Source organism: Propithecus coquereli, unplaced genomic scaffold (assembly GCF_000956105.1).
Source record: "Propithecus coquereli isolate 6110/MARCELLA unplaced genomic scaffold, Pcoq_1.0 Scaffold200, whole genome shotgun sequence".
Taxonomy (NCBI): domain Eukaryota; kingdom Metazoa; phylum Chordata; class Mammalia; order Primates; family Indriidae; genus Propithecus; species Propithecus coquereli.
This window is the reverse complement of record NW_012144968.1, coordinates 880,545-896,786: the sequence shown is the minus strand read 5'-3', so window position 1 is coordinate 896,786 and position 16,242 is coordinate 880,545. Positions and strand designations below refer to the sequence as shown.

Here is a 16,242-nt window from a genome sequence, read left to right as displayed (position 1 = left end):
TCAAAGTCTATGAAATGGTATGAAAAGAATGAATTTACTTGATAAATTATCCAATGATTTTAATTTTAAAAATAAACCTAATTACTGCTAAGTTGCTGCACTGTAATCACACCTTAAAAATAACAGATAATGATTTCAAGTAATTTAAATTACTGTATTTGTCAGGTTTACTAGTAGATAGTAATATTTAGCTATTAAAACTCTTAAAACTGGTTACACCATAGTCACTTTGTATGTTTCTCCATGTTTCTATGATATATGCTCTATTTCAGCTCCCTGCATATGTACATAAGTGAGAATATGTGTTTGTCACACTTGTGGGAATGAACTCGTGAACAAATATGCTGTCATCTGCAAGGTAGACAGATATTCCTTCCCAAAGGCTAAATAGCCTGACTGTTAATGTGAAATGGTGAAATGTGCCATTATTCCATCTTGCAAATTATTTGAAAGTCAATTTTCAAATTTTACAAAACTTGATTATTTTATTTGCTGTTTCTCTTTTCACCTAATCAATCATTATCCAGTGCCCACTGTGTGCTGGCAATATAATAGGCACTCTGGATATAAAGAAGTAAAAAATAGTCTCTATTTTCTAATTTCTGACTATTTAAATCAGAAAAAGGAAAAGATAATATGATTATAATAATATATTAAGTACTATTATAAAGGTGAGAAAACTAGTTGGAGAGACATATAAACAGTCTTGGGTTGTCTCAGGAAGTTTTATAAACTTCAAAAAAGAAAATGAAATGTGGCTTCAAACTTGTGGTTTACTATGGTTTATGACAGAGTGGGACCACGGTTTATCTATATTTGCATGTTTATTGACATAACATTGAGAATGACTAATGGACATTATGTAAGACTGTCTGCCTGTACACACACACACATAATACACAAAGAAATCTCAGTGAAGCTCTTTGAGTAGGAGTTACTCACGCAAAATCAACAGGCGATGTTTTTAAATGAGGTCAATAGAAATTTCAGAAATTTTCATTTGAAATGATTAATTGGGCAGGTTAAATACTAGGAAACTTTAAGAAAGCTATTTGGTATTCATACCAACTGCATTTGTACTTTTAGTTTTTGTTTGGTTGTTTGACTCTCAATTTAATTTTTTTTTCTCATTAGAATATATAAATATATTCAGGGCAAAATCTACCTCTACTCTTAACTGCAACTCCCTAGAGCAAAAAAGAAATGTTATTAAGTAACATTATGGATAGGGAGAGAATATTCACTGGAATTGAATATTCCATATTTTAAAAGCAAAGCAATAAAAATGCATTTTAAAGAAAATGCTTTGTTCTTGTTTTGTTTTGTTTATACACTACACTGTGAAACAGTGCTTCCCAAATCTACAAGGATGAATCCACTGGGGATCTCGTGAACTGGCAGATTCTGATTCGGTAGGTGTGGGGTGCTGCTGGAGATCCTACATCTCTAACAACCTGTTAGATGATCCTGATGCTGCTAGTTCACAGAACACACATTGAGTGGCAAGGGTGTAACATATTTGGCTGTCATTTTTTCAAACTGCATTAATGTTAAGGCCATGTCATGAACTTGAAAAAAGACTGAGGTGAAAGGATTATCTGCCCTTCACTGTCATTGCCTTACTACCTGTCCGAGGCTGCAGCATTTATAATCATTGGACATCAGGTAGAAAGAGTCTTACCAGTCTCACTTACCTGAGTGTTCCTTCTTTGGTGATTTTGCTGTTATCAAACAAGAAAAGAAAAAAAAAATCAGCATTCCATGTCATTCAATTGCAATTCAGTTTTCAATTACAAATTAAATAATATTATGAAATTAAGAGGATAGAAGAATTTAAAAAGAGTTACCTGGTTCCACGTGTTTTTCTTTCTTTTCCTGTTCTGAAATATATTATTATTGTTATCATTATTGTTGTTCCAGTTTTATGAATCTCAACTTAATTGTTTTCACATAAAGAGAAATGCATGTGCTGATCCCAAATTGCAGCAACTAGTAACAACTGCCATGAAAAGTATAAGATTGTATATTTAGAATAATTCTTTCCTTCCATTTCCCTCAGGAGTGAGTTCTCTCATAGAGCAGCACCAAAACATTCAAAATATTAGAGGAACTGAGATTTTCCTGGATCAGAAAAGTAAAATATAGTCCATAAAGGATAGAAAAAAAATTTAATTTGCTATCATATTATATCAACATGAAATTAAAATTTGGGATAAAATAATAAGCACAAAAGATAATTATTGCAGCTGTTTTAAAAGTAATTCTCAGAAAGATAAAGATGAACAAATTTCATATGTACTACCTCTTCTAAGGATCTTCTTCTCATATTGAAGAGATATTTATTTAGTTAAGACAAAGGCTTTACTGAAGCAGATTTAAGACACTAAAACAGACTGAGATGTTTTAGAGGGAAACAAAACACACTCGCCTTGTTTTTAGGACGAATGCTCCTTATAGGGTCCTCTTTATATAGTGTTTCTTCTTAAAAACCCACTTTTGTCAATATTATATGAGACAAAGCATTATTCTATTCTTAAGATTAAGCTGACATTTACATTATAATAAGCACTGATTTTATATGAAGTGCAAGCACTAATTTTATATGAAGAGCTATCATCTGCATTTCTATTCTTATTTATTTTGCCTTGACAAGCTTGTCAAATTAATTTAAAAGAAGATTTTCAAGAAATGCTTTAACATAGAAACACTATTATCTGATATTTTAAGGGAAAGGAATGGAGAGATTTCTTAAAGTTTTATTTAATGAATAGGTTTTGAAGACTAGAAGATATTTATGCTGAAACAGTTCTACAGACTCACTTTTAGAAACAAAATGTAATAGAATCTTCCATGGTCATCACCTCAATCTTTCAATTGTACAATTTTGTTATCAGGTGGTAATAATAGGCATGCGAGTATAATGTGCAACTTATCCACTTCTAAGATAGTGTGCAGTCAGTAAAACAAATAAAATGAATGGCTTAACCAAATGTTGACGGTCAAAAGAAGATTAGGTGACTTGGCTAAAATTAAAAGTAGTAAGAACATTACTAAATGTTGTCTGGTCAATGAAGAGCAATTAAATACATTGTTTAATCCATTGCTGAACTGAAGCTCCAATTATAAAACATTTCTAAGAAATTTGTAAAGTAATGACAGTAAAAAAATCTACTGGAAGCAGGTTTGGGTATGCATCAAAATCGAATACCGCTATATGTAAGACTCAAAGTTAAAACAATCCCAATCTTATGAGAAAGCCATCATATAAACAGAAAAATACCTGTGCCGATTTGGAACAATATGCAAGAAAAGGATCTCATTTTATATATAACATAATAAAAGGTTAATTATATGGAATAGTTCTGGATGTAATTATTGAATTATCTTAAGAAATATAATTTAATTTACCCTTTAATTCTACAGGGACTGCCAAATCATGCCCATGATTGACGTTTTGAGTCTTGTTTTTTTTTTTTTTTACTTCTAATTGGGAAGCAGTTATAGATCACAGGAATTTGCAAAATGTACAGGAAGCTCCCATGTACTCCTCATCCTGTTTCTCTAAAATGAAATACTTTTAAAGTACAAGCACCACATGTACTCACCATCAAACTGGTATTAGCTGATCAACATTTAAGTGCACATATAAGAATAACATGTATTAGATGTTGGGCAGGGGGAGGGGGGAGGGGGGAGGAGGGGACGGGCATATGCACAACCTTGGGGCCAAAGTATTCTTCTTCAAGGCACTACTACTAACTGGAGACTTTTCCCAGGCTGCGAAGAAGGGCCATCATGTGTGGGTCAGTAAGGAGGAGCTGGGTGACTATTTGAAACCAAAATACCAAAATACCTGGGCCAGTCGCATATGCGATGAGCACCTCCAGGGGAATGGACACACTTGAAGCTCGGACTTGGGGGGGAGGGAGGGTAAGGGCGTCATACGTAACCTAATCATCTGTACCCCCATAACATGCTGAAATAAAAAAAAAAAGACAAAAAAAAAATAAAGTGCAGAAAGAACAGCTTTTTAAAGTGTGATGACTGGAAAAGTAGAAGCAAAATAAAATATAGGACTGGAGTGTGTAATTGGGTGAAGTGATCTTGGAGACAAAAAAAATCAAACAAATGAAAGATACAATAATAACAATAATAAAGGCAAGTCTAGATGATAAACCAGAGAAAATACTTTAATTTGAAAAGAACTAATAATTGTTTTGAAGAAAGCTATTTCTTCTCCCTATCACTGCCTAAATCACAAACCACAGACAAGGGAAACAGTTGAGTTGTGAATTAATGCCTGGCAAGGCATGTTTATTTATTAAATACATCAGTGCCCGGATGATTGCCAAGGAATTGCAGTGTGTCAGCAGGAGCTTTTAAATCATATAGACTGCAATAAAGTGAGGGCCTTAAGGTGTTATTTATACATATATAAAAATTTAATACAATTTTTCAAATCTCCAGTTGTCCTCCATTTTCCTGCTGGTGCCGTTGTTTATAGAGAGATTTCTGGTATCCTGTGCCAATACTTACCAGCAACCATGCACACAAATAAATCTAAGACTGTATGAACACATACTTCTCTATCGATGGATTGCTCCCCCTGGCTGAGTTGTATAATTTCATGAGTCTCTCCACAGAGCATTTTAGAGCATTTTTATGACATAGAATGTCTCAGTGTCCTAAGTTTTTGCAGGGCCAAAGCATACATAAATGTTTTTAAAAATTGGTGTGCACTTTAGAACATGTTCTTGATAGTAGGATCTTAAAACTTCTATACTGCTGGAAATGTGTTGATTTTTAATGGCTAATTGAATAGAGTTAAGTTGGTTTTTTTGTTTTCATTTGTTAAATATTTCCTACTTTCTTCAGAGGAGAACCTATATTTGCAAAAGACACAATCTCAAGACATTGAGTTTTACTAAATTATCAGCAAACAGGTTTAATAATGTGCTAAAGCAACAGTGGGTAAGACTTAAGATATGGATCCCAAGCAACATTGTTAGACATAGCCCATAGTGCCTATGGGGGCAAAATCATGTATGGACAAAATGTCATATATCATCATGTGAACATGCCAAAATATGTATGAATTACAAGAAGAAAGATAATAGGAAAGAGGTTGTAAAAGTAGCCTGGCAAAGAACTTCTGTTCAGTATTTTCTGAAGACTGAGAACTAACCAGATTAAGAAGATTAAATTTACAAAAACATGACAGTTTGAGTTAATGGAATGCAGTTGTATTTTTCATCATGAGCCTGTGAATAGTGTTATTAGATGATTGCATGAGTTTGAAAATGGGCTCTAAGGATGATTGCTGGATTTTCAGTCTACTCTCCAGGTTGTGTATTCTTTAATTTTGACAAAAACAACAAGCAGAGTTCACATGCATAAAACATAGGCAAGGCAGATTGAAAACTGCAGGTCTAAATGTTAATATATCAACAGGCCAATAATAGCAGTAAAAAGAAAAAAGATGTACCCAAATACACTTTTCATGCATTTCCTTACTTTTTCCCTTGGGTTGTTCTGCTGAAAGAAATATAAACAGAAAGTCATTGCTCCTAAAACCTTTAAAAATAAAATTTACTACGCACCATATTGATTAGACCATTATTTTTCTAACCTCCTTCCCCTTAAATTCACAGTGAATGGTGCCCTGAAGTATTGTCAATTATCATAGGTGCTTCCATAATTTGATTGAAAAACATTATTTGACAATGAATTAGCCTTGGATTATACTGGTTAACCATTTTAAATTATTTATACCTGGTAGTCTTCTTAAACACATGTGAACACATGAACTCATTGTACACATAAACACACGGGAACAAGTCCGGGGACACAGATATACTTGCCAAATGAGTTATGATTCCATTCAATACTTAAAGGAACAATTTAGCTCCTAATTGATGTTGGTGTATCCAAAATTAATTGAATATATGCTTTCTAGTAAAGTAGATGTTTGATACTAAACATGGTTCAATTTCTTGCCAAGTAAATATTTCTTTAAAAATAATTACAATGAAAGGTAAATATATGCAGTATTTATTTTTTATTACTGCCAAGTGTTTCTCACAGCAGCATTGTCAGAAAAGATTCGACTCTTTCTCTCACTCTCTCTATTAATCACAGTATTTTTCTCTCTCTCCTCTGTACCATTTATAATATTTTCTCTATGTTAATCCTTAAGAAATAATGTTATTTTTAGGGTTCATCAGATATGACAGAAAAAGGAAATATTTTCAGTACCTTCTGTAGGTTTTTTGGTTTTCTTGGAATCTGAAAACACAAAAATAAAGTTGATAAAATAAATATGATAAATCAACAAATTATTAGCTCACAACAAATTTCCATAAGCACTGAAATAATTTTCAACAAAATAAATTGATTACATGATGTATTTACAAAATATGAGGCTTAAAGAGAAACTATTCTGCTTTTGTGAGAATGAGTATTAGAGTGTGGCAGGAGATGAGAAAGTCCTTGAAGTATAAAATATGGAACAAAATATTCACCTATAATTTGTATAGAGATTTCAGTCTGCCTATAGAAGTTAATGACCTTTTAATAAAAAGTCAAAGTCAGTAATTTATGGATCAGTTAGCTTGAAGTTTTTTCATTTGTTCAATCTAAGGTAGTCCAGGCGTATGGCATTGTACTCTCTTTGAATAATCAATACCTTTCCAATGAGGATATTCAGATACTTCTGTTATAATGGAAAAGAAAGAGATTGGTGTTGGCTCATGGGTTACTGATGAATACATTATTATATTTGTAACCGCTATGTCATAATGTGTATCTAGCGGCCAAAAAACATCTATTTTATTTTTAGTGGATGAATGTTCAGCTTAGATCCAAGAAATTTATTATTTTCCATTATTCAGGCCATGAAACTCTGTGTTCTTATCACTTGGAAATAAAAACAAGAGGCTTTTGACCTCATTTATTTTAGGATGGAAGCAACTTAACTCAAAATTTTGTTTGGAATATTTTACTTCTTATCTTTTTTGTCCTTTCTTTTGCCTCTTTTGTAACTTAATTTTGAAATTCTCTACTATTGAAATTAGAACCATAATAATGAACTACGAATTAATACTTGCAAAAAGTGATAAATGATTTTCTGGATTACAATTTTCTGGCTTAGAACCTAGAACAGTAGATATTCACTAATAATTTGCAAGTTAATGGATTTGTGTCATAGTGCATTGGATTTGTGCATTATAGTGATGTAGAGGTATCATGACTTTACTTCCATGATGAAGTAATAGACCTTAAGTGTTTGAAGATAAAAATGTACTCACTGTTTATTCACAAAAGGCAGTTAAATGGTCAACAAAGTTGTTTCATGAAAACATGGTAACCAATGGCACTGACAGTGTGGTGAAAGCAACACCCCACTTTCATAGAAGTGTAAGCTGGAAATACAGTTTAGGCAAGCAACTTAGAAAAAAATCCTGAAAGTCATAAAAATGAGCATGCTTTTTGATGAGTAATTCTATTTCTAGGAATACATAGAGGAAAATGCAATATTATCACAAAAATATATGTAGAAAGATGCTTTTTCATGATACTGCTTTACACTTCTAAATAACGGAAATACTAAACAGCACCTTCTGAGATATAGGGGAACTGTTTAAGAATTTGTGGAATATCCACACAATAGAAAAATACACAGTCATTAAAATAATGTTTTTTAAATTATGTCAAATCTGGAAAATATTAGCTAAATAGCATAAACTGAATAAAGCAAGATGAAAATAAAAATATATCATAAAATGTCTTTTTGTGTGCATGTGAGTATATATGTGAAGACAGATTAGAGAAAAATATGCCAACGGACTAATGGTAGTTGTGTACAGATTAAGAAATTAGGCAAGGTTTCATTCCTCCTCATTCTGAATTTCTAATTTTTCTATAATAGGGATATGTTTAATGTATGAGGGCAAAAAACAAACAAACCTTGATTTGAAAAATAATAGTTTCCTGAAACAAAACATTTATTTATTCAGTAAACATTTATTAAACACTATTGTGTCCAGCATGGTACAGTAAAAATAATTTTAGACTAGATTTTTCTTAATTAATCCCCACCCTGAAAAACAATCTAAAATAATCTTCTCCTTGCAATTTAGTTTCTCATCAGGAACTGTAACTGAGTAGGCTAAATTTGCTATCTAAAACATACATGCTTTGCAAGCATTTTCTCATTCATTTTCTTTTTGAGTAATTATGCTGATTGGATAAGCAAGCAATTCAAATATATAGAAAAATATTATATAAAAGTTTCATATAAGAGCATGAAAAATAGCATCTTTGTCATATGCCTAAATATATATTAATAATACACAGTGGTCACTTCTATTTAAAACATAGATACTTATAGCACAACAGCTGAAAATATGAAGTGGGTAGGTCAATGCCCATGGTGAGTTATCAAGTAGTTTGACTCTAGTATACTGAAGTAGGATTTCTGCCTGCCCAAATAGCCATGTGATCTTCACTGAACAATCTTTTGAATCCAGAATATAGCCAATAAATATGGAAAACACAAGAAGATATGGAGAGCACATGGTCATTAAGGAATAAATTGAACATAAAGCTTGGGAAAAGTGGTGGAACAAACAGAGGATGAAACATGGCAGCTTAGAACAAGATCATTTCCAATTCTCAGACTTGATGCTGGGATGGGGTAGGCATCGAAAGTTCAATACCATATGTGTATCTATGAAATGTCTGTTATTTTTAATCTGCCTTTCTTCTCACTAATAAGAATCAATAATATATTTTATTAGATATCAGTTGTAATGAAATTAAAGAATAAAACATAATATGAAGCCCAGCATTAGGTAAATGATAGCACTTATTGAGATAAAATAAAACATTTCATCAAGTAGAAATGTAAAAAATAACGAGCCATGATCTTACCAAGTAGGTCTTTAAAAAGTTCTATATATTTGCTGTAATAACTGAGAGCTATAGTGAAATTTACTTAAAACGTCATCATAAAGTTATGTCTTTTCTCTAGGAGTCAACAGTGCAACTGAATTATACAAGCAAAGTATTTGAGAAACCAAAAAATATACTGCTTCATATTGAAAAATCATATATTGACCCTGAGGAGCTATTAGTACTAGACGGTAATACTCATGCTATTAAACTTCATCATTCCCTTTCAGCAATCTTTGCTAAAATAGCTTAAAAATATTATGAAGGCTTACTTGGTGAATATACTTCCCTCAAGACCATCTGCCCAATAATCTGAACAACAGTCTTTTATTAAGCACATCGAGGCCCTCAGCACCTGTGATTTAAAAGCAGTGATATGTTCGCAATCTGTTCAATCTGTCACTCACTCATCTTTAACGATATATCAGGTATGGCCTTTTATGTTCACAAGTGATGCCAGAGGAAAATAAAATGCCAATTTATATCGAAGGAAAAAAATTAACTCTCTGGTACTCTACTATTGCTGGTAATGGAGTACCCCATCTTTTTCTGTGGAACGTGCCTGATTGATATCTTTATTCAATTACAATACCAGACATTTTGCTCTGTTTTTCAGCATGATTTCTCTTCAGATCTCAGTTCTGAAGCCCTAGAACCAAGAACTAATTCTCACAAGTACTCAACTCTACTTGCTCTAGTTATAGTAAACAATAAATCCATCTGGCTAATTTTCAGTGGAATTCTATTCTTCAGAATATAACCTGGAATTTCCACAATTCCAGCCCCTGAGAATTCACCAATCAAACTGAGTTTAGATAAATGAGATCTACCTAGATCTCTTAGTACAAACCCAAGTAGCAGCTAGTGATCATGTATGATGAAATAGTCAATAGTTGATTATGATTTTCCAAACCTAAAAAACTTAGTGGAATGTACCTCATAACCATCATCATCATCATCATCATCATCATTAATCATTCTTTGCCTCTTATTTTAGAAAATGGATACTTATTCATATTTCTTGTGGCTATTATATTTATCTTAAGAGTCCTAGATATTACTGATTCATTCACAAAGTATATATTTTTTTGAGCAATATGCAAGCTAAGGAAACATGTTAGTCCCTATAGGGAATAAAAATGAATTGGACATGGTCCCTTTAGACAAAAGACTTATGCCAATTAGAGTAACAGAAAAATAAATAAAAGAAACATGAAGTACAAGGTGGCAAGAAATAAGTGATAGCAGAGAGATACAGATGGGAGATTATTGATGAGAGAAAGTATTTTTCATTAGGATCAGATAGATTTCTCAGAGAAAGGAGAATTTATCCCGAGCTATAAAAAAATTGAATATTCATAGAATGAAAAGAAAAAGGTAAGCTCTGTCAGGATAACAGCAAAAACAACAGAAAGATGAAACATTATATGTACAAAATAGAGAGTATCTTTTCACAGATGAAGTATATGATGCATAAAGGAAGAAAGTGGGCAGGAATGTAGGGTAACAATTCCGCCAGGGAGCCCTTGCACATGTCCATGCAGGCCAGGCCACGCAGGCAAAGGTTTGAACCGCAGCTAATTTGAGTCTTGACAGGATGTCTTGTGATCCTCCCAGAATAAGAAGGAGGGGAGCCCAGTGAGGAGCTCAATGAGAGGTCACAAAGGGCAATGTGAAGTTGCCAATGGAGAACTGGAGGCTATGAATGAAGATTTGTTCAGTCAAATTGGAAATTCTGGAAGACTAAATGCCAGGGACATAGAAAAAAATGGGATTAGAGCTTACACCAGAAGTTCAGTGTTGGTGCCTATAAAGGTGACTGTTTTATGTTTTGCAGCTGGTCATGGACGCTGGATCACTTGAATCTACATAGGCAGAGTTCTGCCCAAACTATTCCAATATTGCATATTAATTATGGGCAATTTTTTAAAAAAGAAAGAAAAAATGAAATGAGGTATATAAGCCAGGAAAAATAGAACAAAAAAATCCTACAGGCATAGCAATGGGGGACAAACAGATATAAAGCTTAAAGCTGTGAAATTGTGATTTGACTTTATCATATACTCAAAAGGCTTTTAATACTTTTGTTTGAATGCCAATGAGAATGGGGTTTGTATTTTACATCTTGAAATTTAATAAAACTGCCAACAGAGTAGGAGGCCTAGGATTTTGAGAGGCTGTGTTTTATCCCTTGTATCTTGGGAAAGACTTGACTAAAATTACTTTTAAGAAGTAGCTCACCCTTTTGTGTGAGGTGAGGTAGAAAAAGTACATTCATATAAAATGTATGCACATAATAGAACCAGTTATCCAAAGGGAATATAGGCAGGATAGCAGTCAAAACCCAGCTGGGAATATTGGTAAATTGTTCTCACAAAAGGCACAGTAGGATTTTGCATAAAACATACCTTCCTTCTTTTCATCCTTTTTAGTTGCTGCTGAAATAATGAAAAGAAAATAGCATTAAAAATATTAAATGAACATTCCTCAGAATACTCCTAAGAATATGAGAATGTATTGCATGCATTCATAAATTCAGTGGTCAACTAGGCACTAACTAATCAATCCAAATCTGTAATTGATGTAAACTGAAACTATTATTTCATATAAAGGTTACTTTAAAACCCAGAAATAAAGATATATTTATGGCAAAATAAGAATAAAAATAAATTGTTACATAGACAGGATGTCAAATTTATAAGTATGTGCTTAGTATAAGTTCATTTGAGGTTTTAAATTGTTACCTCTGAGAAAACCACAATTACTTCTAAAAGGTCATAAAACGCAGACTATGACTGGATCAATAAAAAAATGAAGGTGATATTCCAGAAATTATCTGTGCCTAGCTACTGAGGAATTTTATAGCAATGGGTAGTCTACATTTGCATTTACAGGAACAGTGTCTAAATGTCTTAATTTAGGAAGGGGAAATAGATATCTCAGCTTCCTTTTGGTAAATTTATGCCATCTTTTACATAGAGGAAAAGGACAGAACACTTTAATCACCTCTGAATTCTTACTTCCTCTATGGTGGCATTCATCTCATTCTGGACCATGAATCTAAATCTAGATCCAAGGTATAGTTTATGGGTTTTACCAGAAACATTTGTGCGCAGTAAGCTTGGGATTGTTCCAAGCAAAATGACCCTTGGTTCTGTGTAGTATTCATTTAGGAGCCAAACCCATTTGGAGAAGTCTTAGGCCACATTAGTTGAATCTGAGAAGGTGCATTTCCCAGGGGAGTAATCCAACCTGAGTGGAATAGAATATTGGGGACCACTTAGAGACAACATCCAGGACTACTATGGACATTTATTCTGTGCTACAATTGCCAAAGCACTTTCAGATACATCCTCTCATTTGGTCTTCACGACAGCCTTGTAATAAAGGCAGCCCAAAGCAAGAAACTAAGCCTTGGAGACATTAAAATGATTTGCACATGTTCATACAGAGAGTAAGTAGCAGAATAGGCTCTAAAAATCAGGAAAAAAAGATACGAAGAAAATATATTTTAATTTATTACAGGTTGTTTTTCTCTACTTTCTAAATATTATTGATACACTGTTACTTTTGTAGCAAAACCATGAATTTACAAATAAATTAACTCTATTTTGTGACATTTGTTTCTTTGTCATGTAGTTTTAACTAATAATACACAAAATGTATAAAGGATTTATACTGATAATGTCTTTAAATTAAAGATTCATCTATTCCAATGATGCAATGAGGCTAATAATAAAAATAACGATAAAATGAATTAAAAGATGTGGGCACTGTCTGATGGATTTCAAAGCCACAAGGCATAATTTCAACAAGTACTGTGAGTTTGACTCAATGAACTTCTTTGCTGTCCGTTCTTTAGTTTGCAAATAAGAATTTCCTTCTAAAAACTTCATAATTTTAAAAATCATCTAACAAGTATACATTTTGGTTCTAGAATTCACATGAATGTTCACAATTTGTCTAGTATTTGTAGAATAAGGAAAAGAAATGGTGAAATGGTAATGTCCTATTAGATGCTACAAGAGGTTTTTTGCTTTTTCTCCTATGATTATTTCCACAATATTTCCCATAATTTAAGTGATATTTTCTACAATTTGGATTAGAGGGTGGACATGAAGAAGGACAAAATAAAACAACACAAAATTACAAATGAAAATTGTTGTGGTTTATCCCCAGGTCCTTGAAGGGGCCCTGGCCAGTGAGTACCCTGGAGCATAAACTTTATCAGCTTAACCATCAACCCACTTCTGTAGGGCAACCCGACTGAGGCTTTGGCCAATGCCAAAAGGTGGCTGAGAATGTGAATACATTTTGCAAAACCATTATTTGTTACAAATTCTACAAGAAGAAAAAGCCTCTGAAACCTAAATCCCTTCAGGAATTAGGAAAATCTTTTTTAGCTACATTGAAATTTTCTGATAATTCAAGAAGAGCAATTTGTACATATACATGTGCCAGTGCAGACATGTATGTATGTACATGCATTTTCCTTTTTTCCATTCTTATATTCTTTGATAGTTTCAGTTTCCCCTTTATAGCGACAATGGGGAAGAGCTGAATGAGGGAATTTGACCTATTCTGTCATAAGGGGCCCTGCCTTCTTGAGTTGCCCTGGATACCTTGAAGGTGGATGTCTTTCACTCATTGTCATCTGGAATGTCATGAGCCAATCAAAACCAGGGTGTTGGGATCCAGCTGTTTCCAGAATGGTTGTGTTCCACATGTCCTAATGCTGTCCCTCCACTGATCTTGCCTTATTCTAATCTGCTTACCTGGATTATGTGATTGGATATTGCTGAATTTAGTGAATAGATACGGTTCTCAATAATTGGGCTCTTGGTTTTCACATACTAATGAGAGTTTAATGGCTAATATTTCAGGTTTTTATTATTGTTGCTCTCCTTCTACCTTCTTTTAGTAGTGTATAGAAAATTTTTAATACTACAGAAAAAAGCCAGTGGAAATACACTAACACAGGGTGCATATAATTCCATCTTTAAGCCAAGTTCCATATGGCTTCTCTCCTTTCTCAGGCATTTTAATCGCAATAGATGTCTACCAGACATTACGCCAAACTTATTAAAAAATAATTTCTTATTTCTCACCTTCCTTTCCAATTTGGGTCTACATTCCATTTCTTCAACACAATATCTTATGTAATATCTGTGAACTAGATTGATCTCCCACCTAAGATCTAATTGGCTACAGAAAAATCACTGCCTGATTGCTCTTGGTTGGCTCAACATTAACCTGCTGAAGATTGAATCTTTTCCCTTAAGCTAATTCCTTAGCCTGGAACTTATTATTTATGACAATTACCATCTTCCTATTCACCCAGGCTCCAAAGCTTGGCACCATTTTTACTCTTTCCTTTGTTTCATTGTATATATCCTATCAAACATTATTTATTCCAAATATTTATCATGTTTGCACTTTTTTTCTTACGTCATTGCCACCATCCTACTTGAGGTCATTATCTCATGTCTTGATAACAGCCAACAGTCTTTCATAGTTATTGCTTTCTTCATAGTTACTTAAGCCATCTACCCACCAGCAATGCTTTTGTCCTCTGCCATTCCCAACCCAAGTCAAGTCACCCCTCATCCTTGATGACTCCCTCAACCACCAACTCTTACTAAAAGTCACTTTGTCTTAACTCATACGGCATTTAAGTTCTCTACAATTCATTTCAGTACTACACAGTATTCTACTTATGATATTACTTAAATTTCTTACATCTCCAAATTGTAACTTACTTCAGTAGAGAGATATTTATTTCATAGTCTTATCAGTGCCTCAAAACTTTACTAAAATAATTTTTTAAATATACTTCCAAAGTCAATGTGATAAATCTTAATAATAATCATAACTATACATGAACATATATACATACATATTTATGTAAAACCAAGTTTTGTAATATTTTGTTTGTTAGAAAAGTTAAAAGTAAATGCAAGAACAAATACAATCTAGCCTTTAATCACACTACTAACATCATTATCAATTTTGTCACTTGATACTTCAAAAACATCCATCTACTATAGGATTATGCCAATTGTGTTTAAGTTCTGTCTCCACATGGAGTACCTGCAAATAATATTTCTATGCATAATTTAACTATATGCCTATGGTGTTAAAAAACACATTTAAGAAAGATTTACAGAGGCTCTTCAATGACACAAATGATATGTATTCTTGTTTTGGTGCATCGTTGTTGTTTTAGTTAATATGTACATACAGTACCCAACTCTTGTTTTGTTCACTGTGCTTAATCAATACTTTCATCTAATTTCCTTACAAGGATAGTTCTAACAAGACTTTGAAACTCTAGGTTACTATTCAGTCAATAATAAATCTTTTATTCCAGAAGTCTAAGTTCTTAGGCTGCCTTGTCCACTGTAATTTAAATGTTGAAACAAAGAGCCCATAGCTCAACCCCAAACTGGAAGCAAGTTTTCAGATATCTTTTCAATTTCTTCCTCTTGAACCCTCCTAATATGAGCCTGAAGTAACACTAAATTCCTGCCTCAAGTCATATTTCCACATCTATACTATGGTCCTCAGAAGTATGTGTCAAAACAGAAATTGATTGCATTTTTTATGAGAATATATATACATTAACAGCAATGATTCCTTAAACTGGTAGTCATTTGTTTGAGGAATTCACTCTTTGAGCTGCATTTTCACGTATTAAAAAACGGAAGTGTTAATATTTGCCCTGCCTTTCTGCTTTCTACAATATTTGTTACATTGTCCATCAAAACATTCCTAGAGAGAAACAAGTTTTATTGAATCGGTAATCAACATGAAACTAAAATCTGGTATTATAGCTCTTAACCATTCTAGCATATATTGTTCATAAACAACATAATTGAGTCAAATGGCATTTAGCAAACCCATTTTACCAATATTTATTAACATAATTCTACATATAGTTGGATCCAGGGTTAAATATAGCAGAAAAATTTTGGTCAGATGCAAAACATTGAACCTATATAATGTGATATTCTAAGGAGTATGCTATAAGGGCCTTCTACCCAGAAACAACTGTACTGCTGCCTATATGTATCTCCTTTATTGCTTGATATTGTATAATCTCATATAGGAAAGAAGATAAGGATCTTTTCCAGTAAATATTTTACCTTTTATTTTCTAAGTGTGTTCTGTAAAGTTTTCACAGATGACAAAGGCAGAACATTTGCCATTTATTTATACTTTCATCAAGTTTCTTGTCATGGTTTGAAAATAAACCATTTTTAATTCTCCAAAGATATTAGTAAGTGATAA

The 16,242-nt window shown here is 32.9% G+C and overlaps 1 protein-coding gene across 1 annotated transcript in view; it reads right to left on the bottom strand.

Annotated features, from left to right (window-relative positions):
- The window catches only part of TRDN (triadin), a 442,356-nt gene that overhangs the window by 142,342 nt on the left and 283,772 nt on the right, over nt 1-16,242 (bottom strand). The window contains exons 16-20 of the mRNA XM_012643801.1: nt 11,361-11,390; nt 6,256-6,285; nt 5,515-5,535; nt 1,848-1,880; nt 1,695-1,721 (exon numbers count right to left, since the gene is read on the bottom strand). Coding sequence (XP_012499255.1) covers nt 1,695-1,721; nt 1,848-1,880; nt 5,515-5,535; nt 6,256-6,285; nt 11,361-11,390 — 141 coding nt within the window. The remainder of the gene's footprint in view (nt 1-1,694; nt 1,722-1,847; nt 1,881-5,514; nt 5,536-6,255; nt 6,286-11,360; nt 11,391-16,242) is intronic.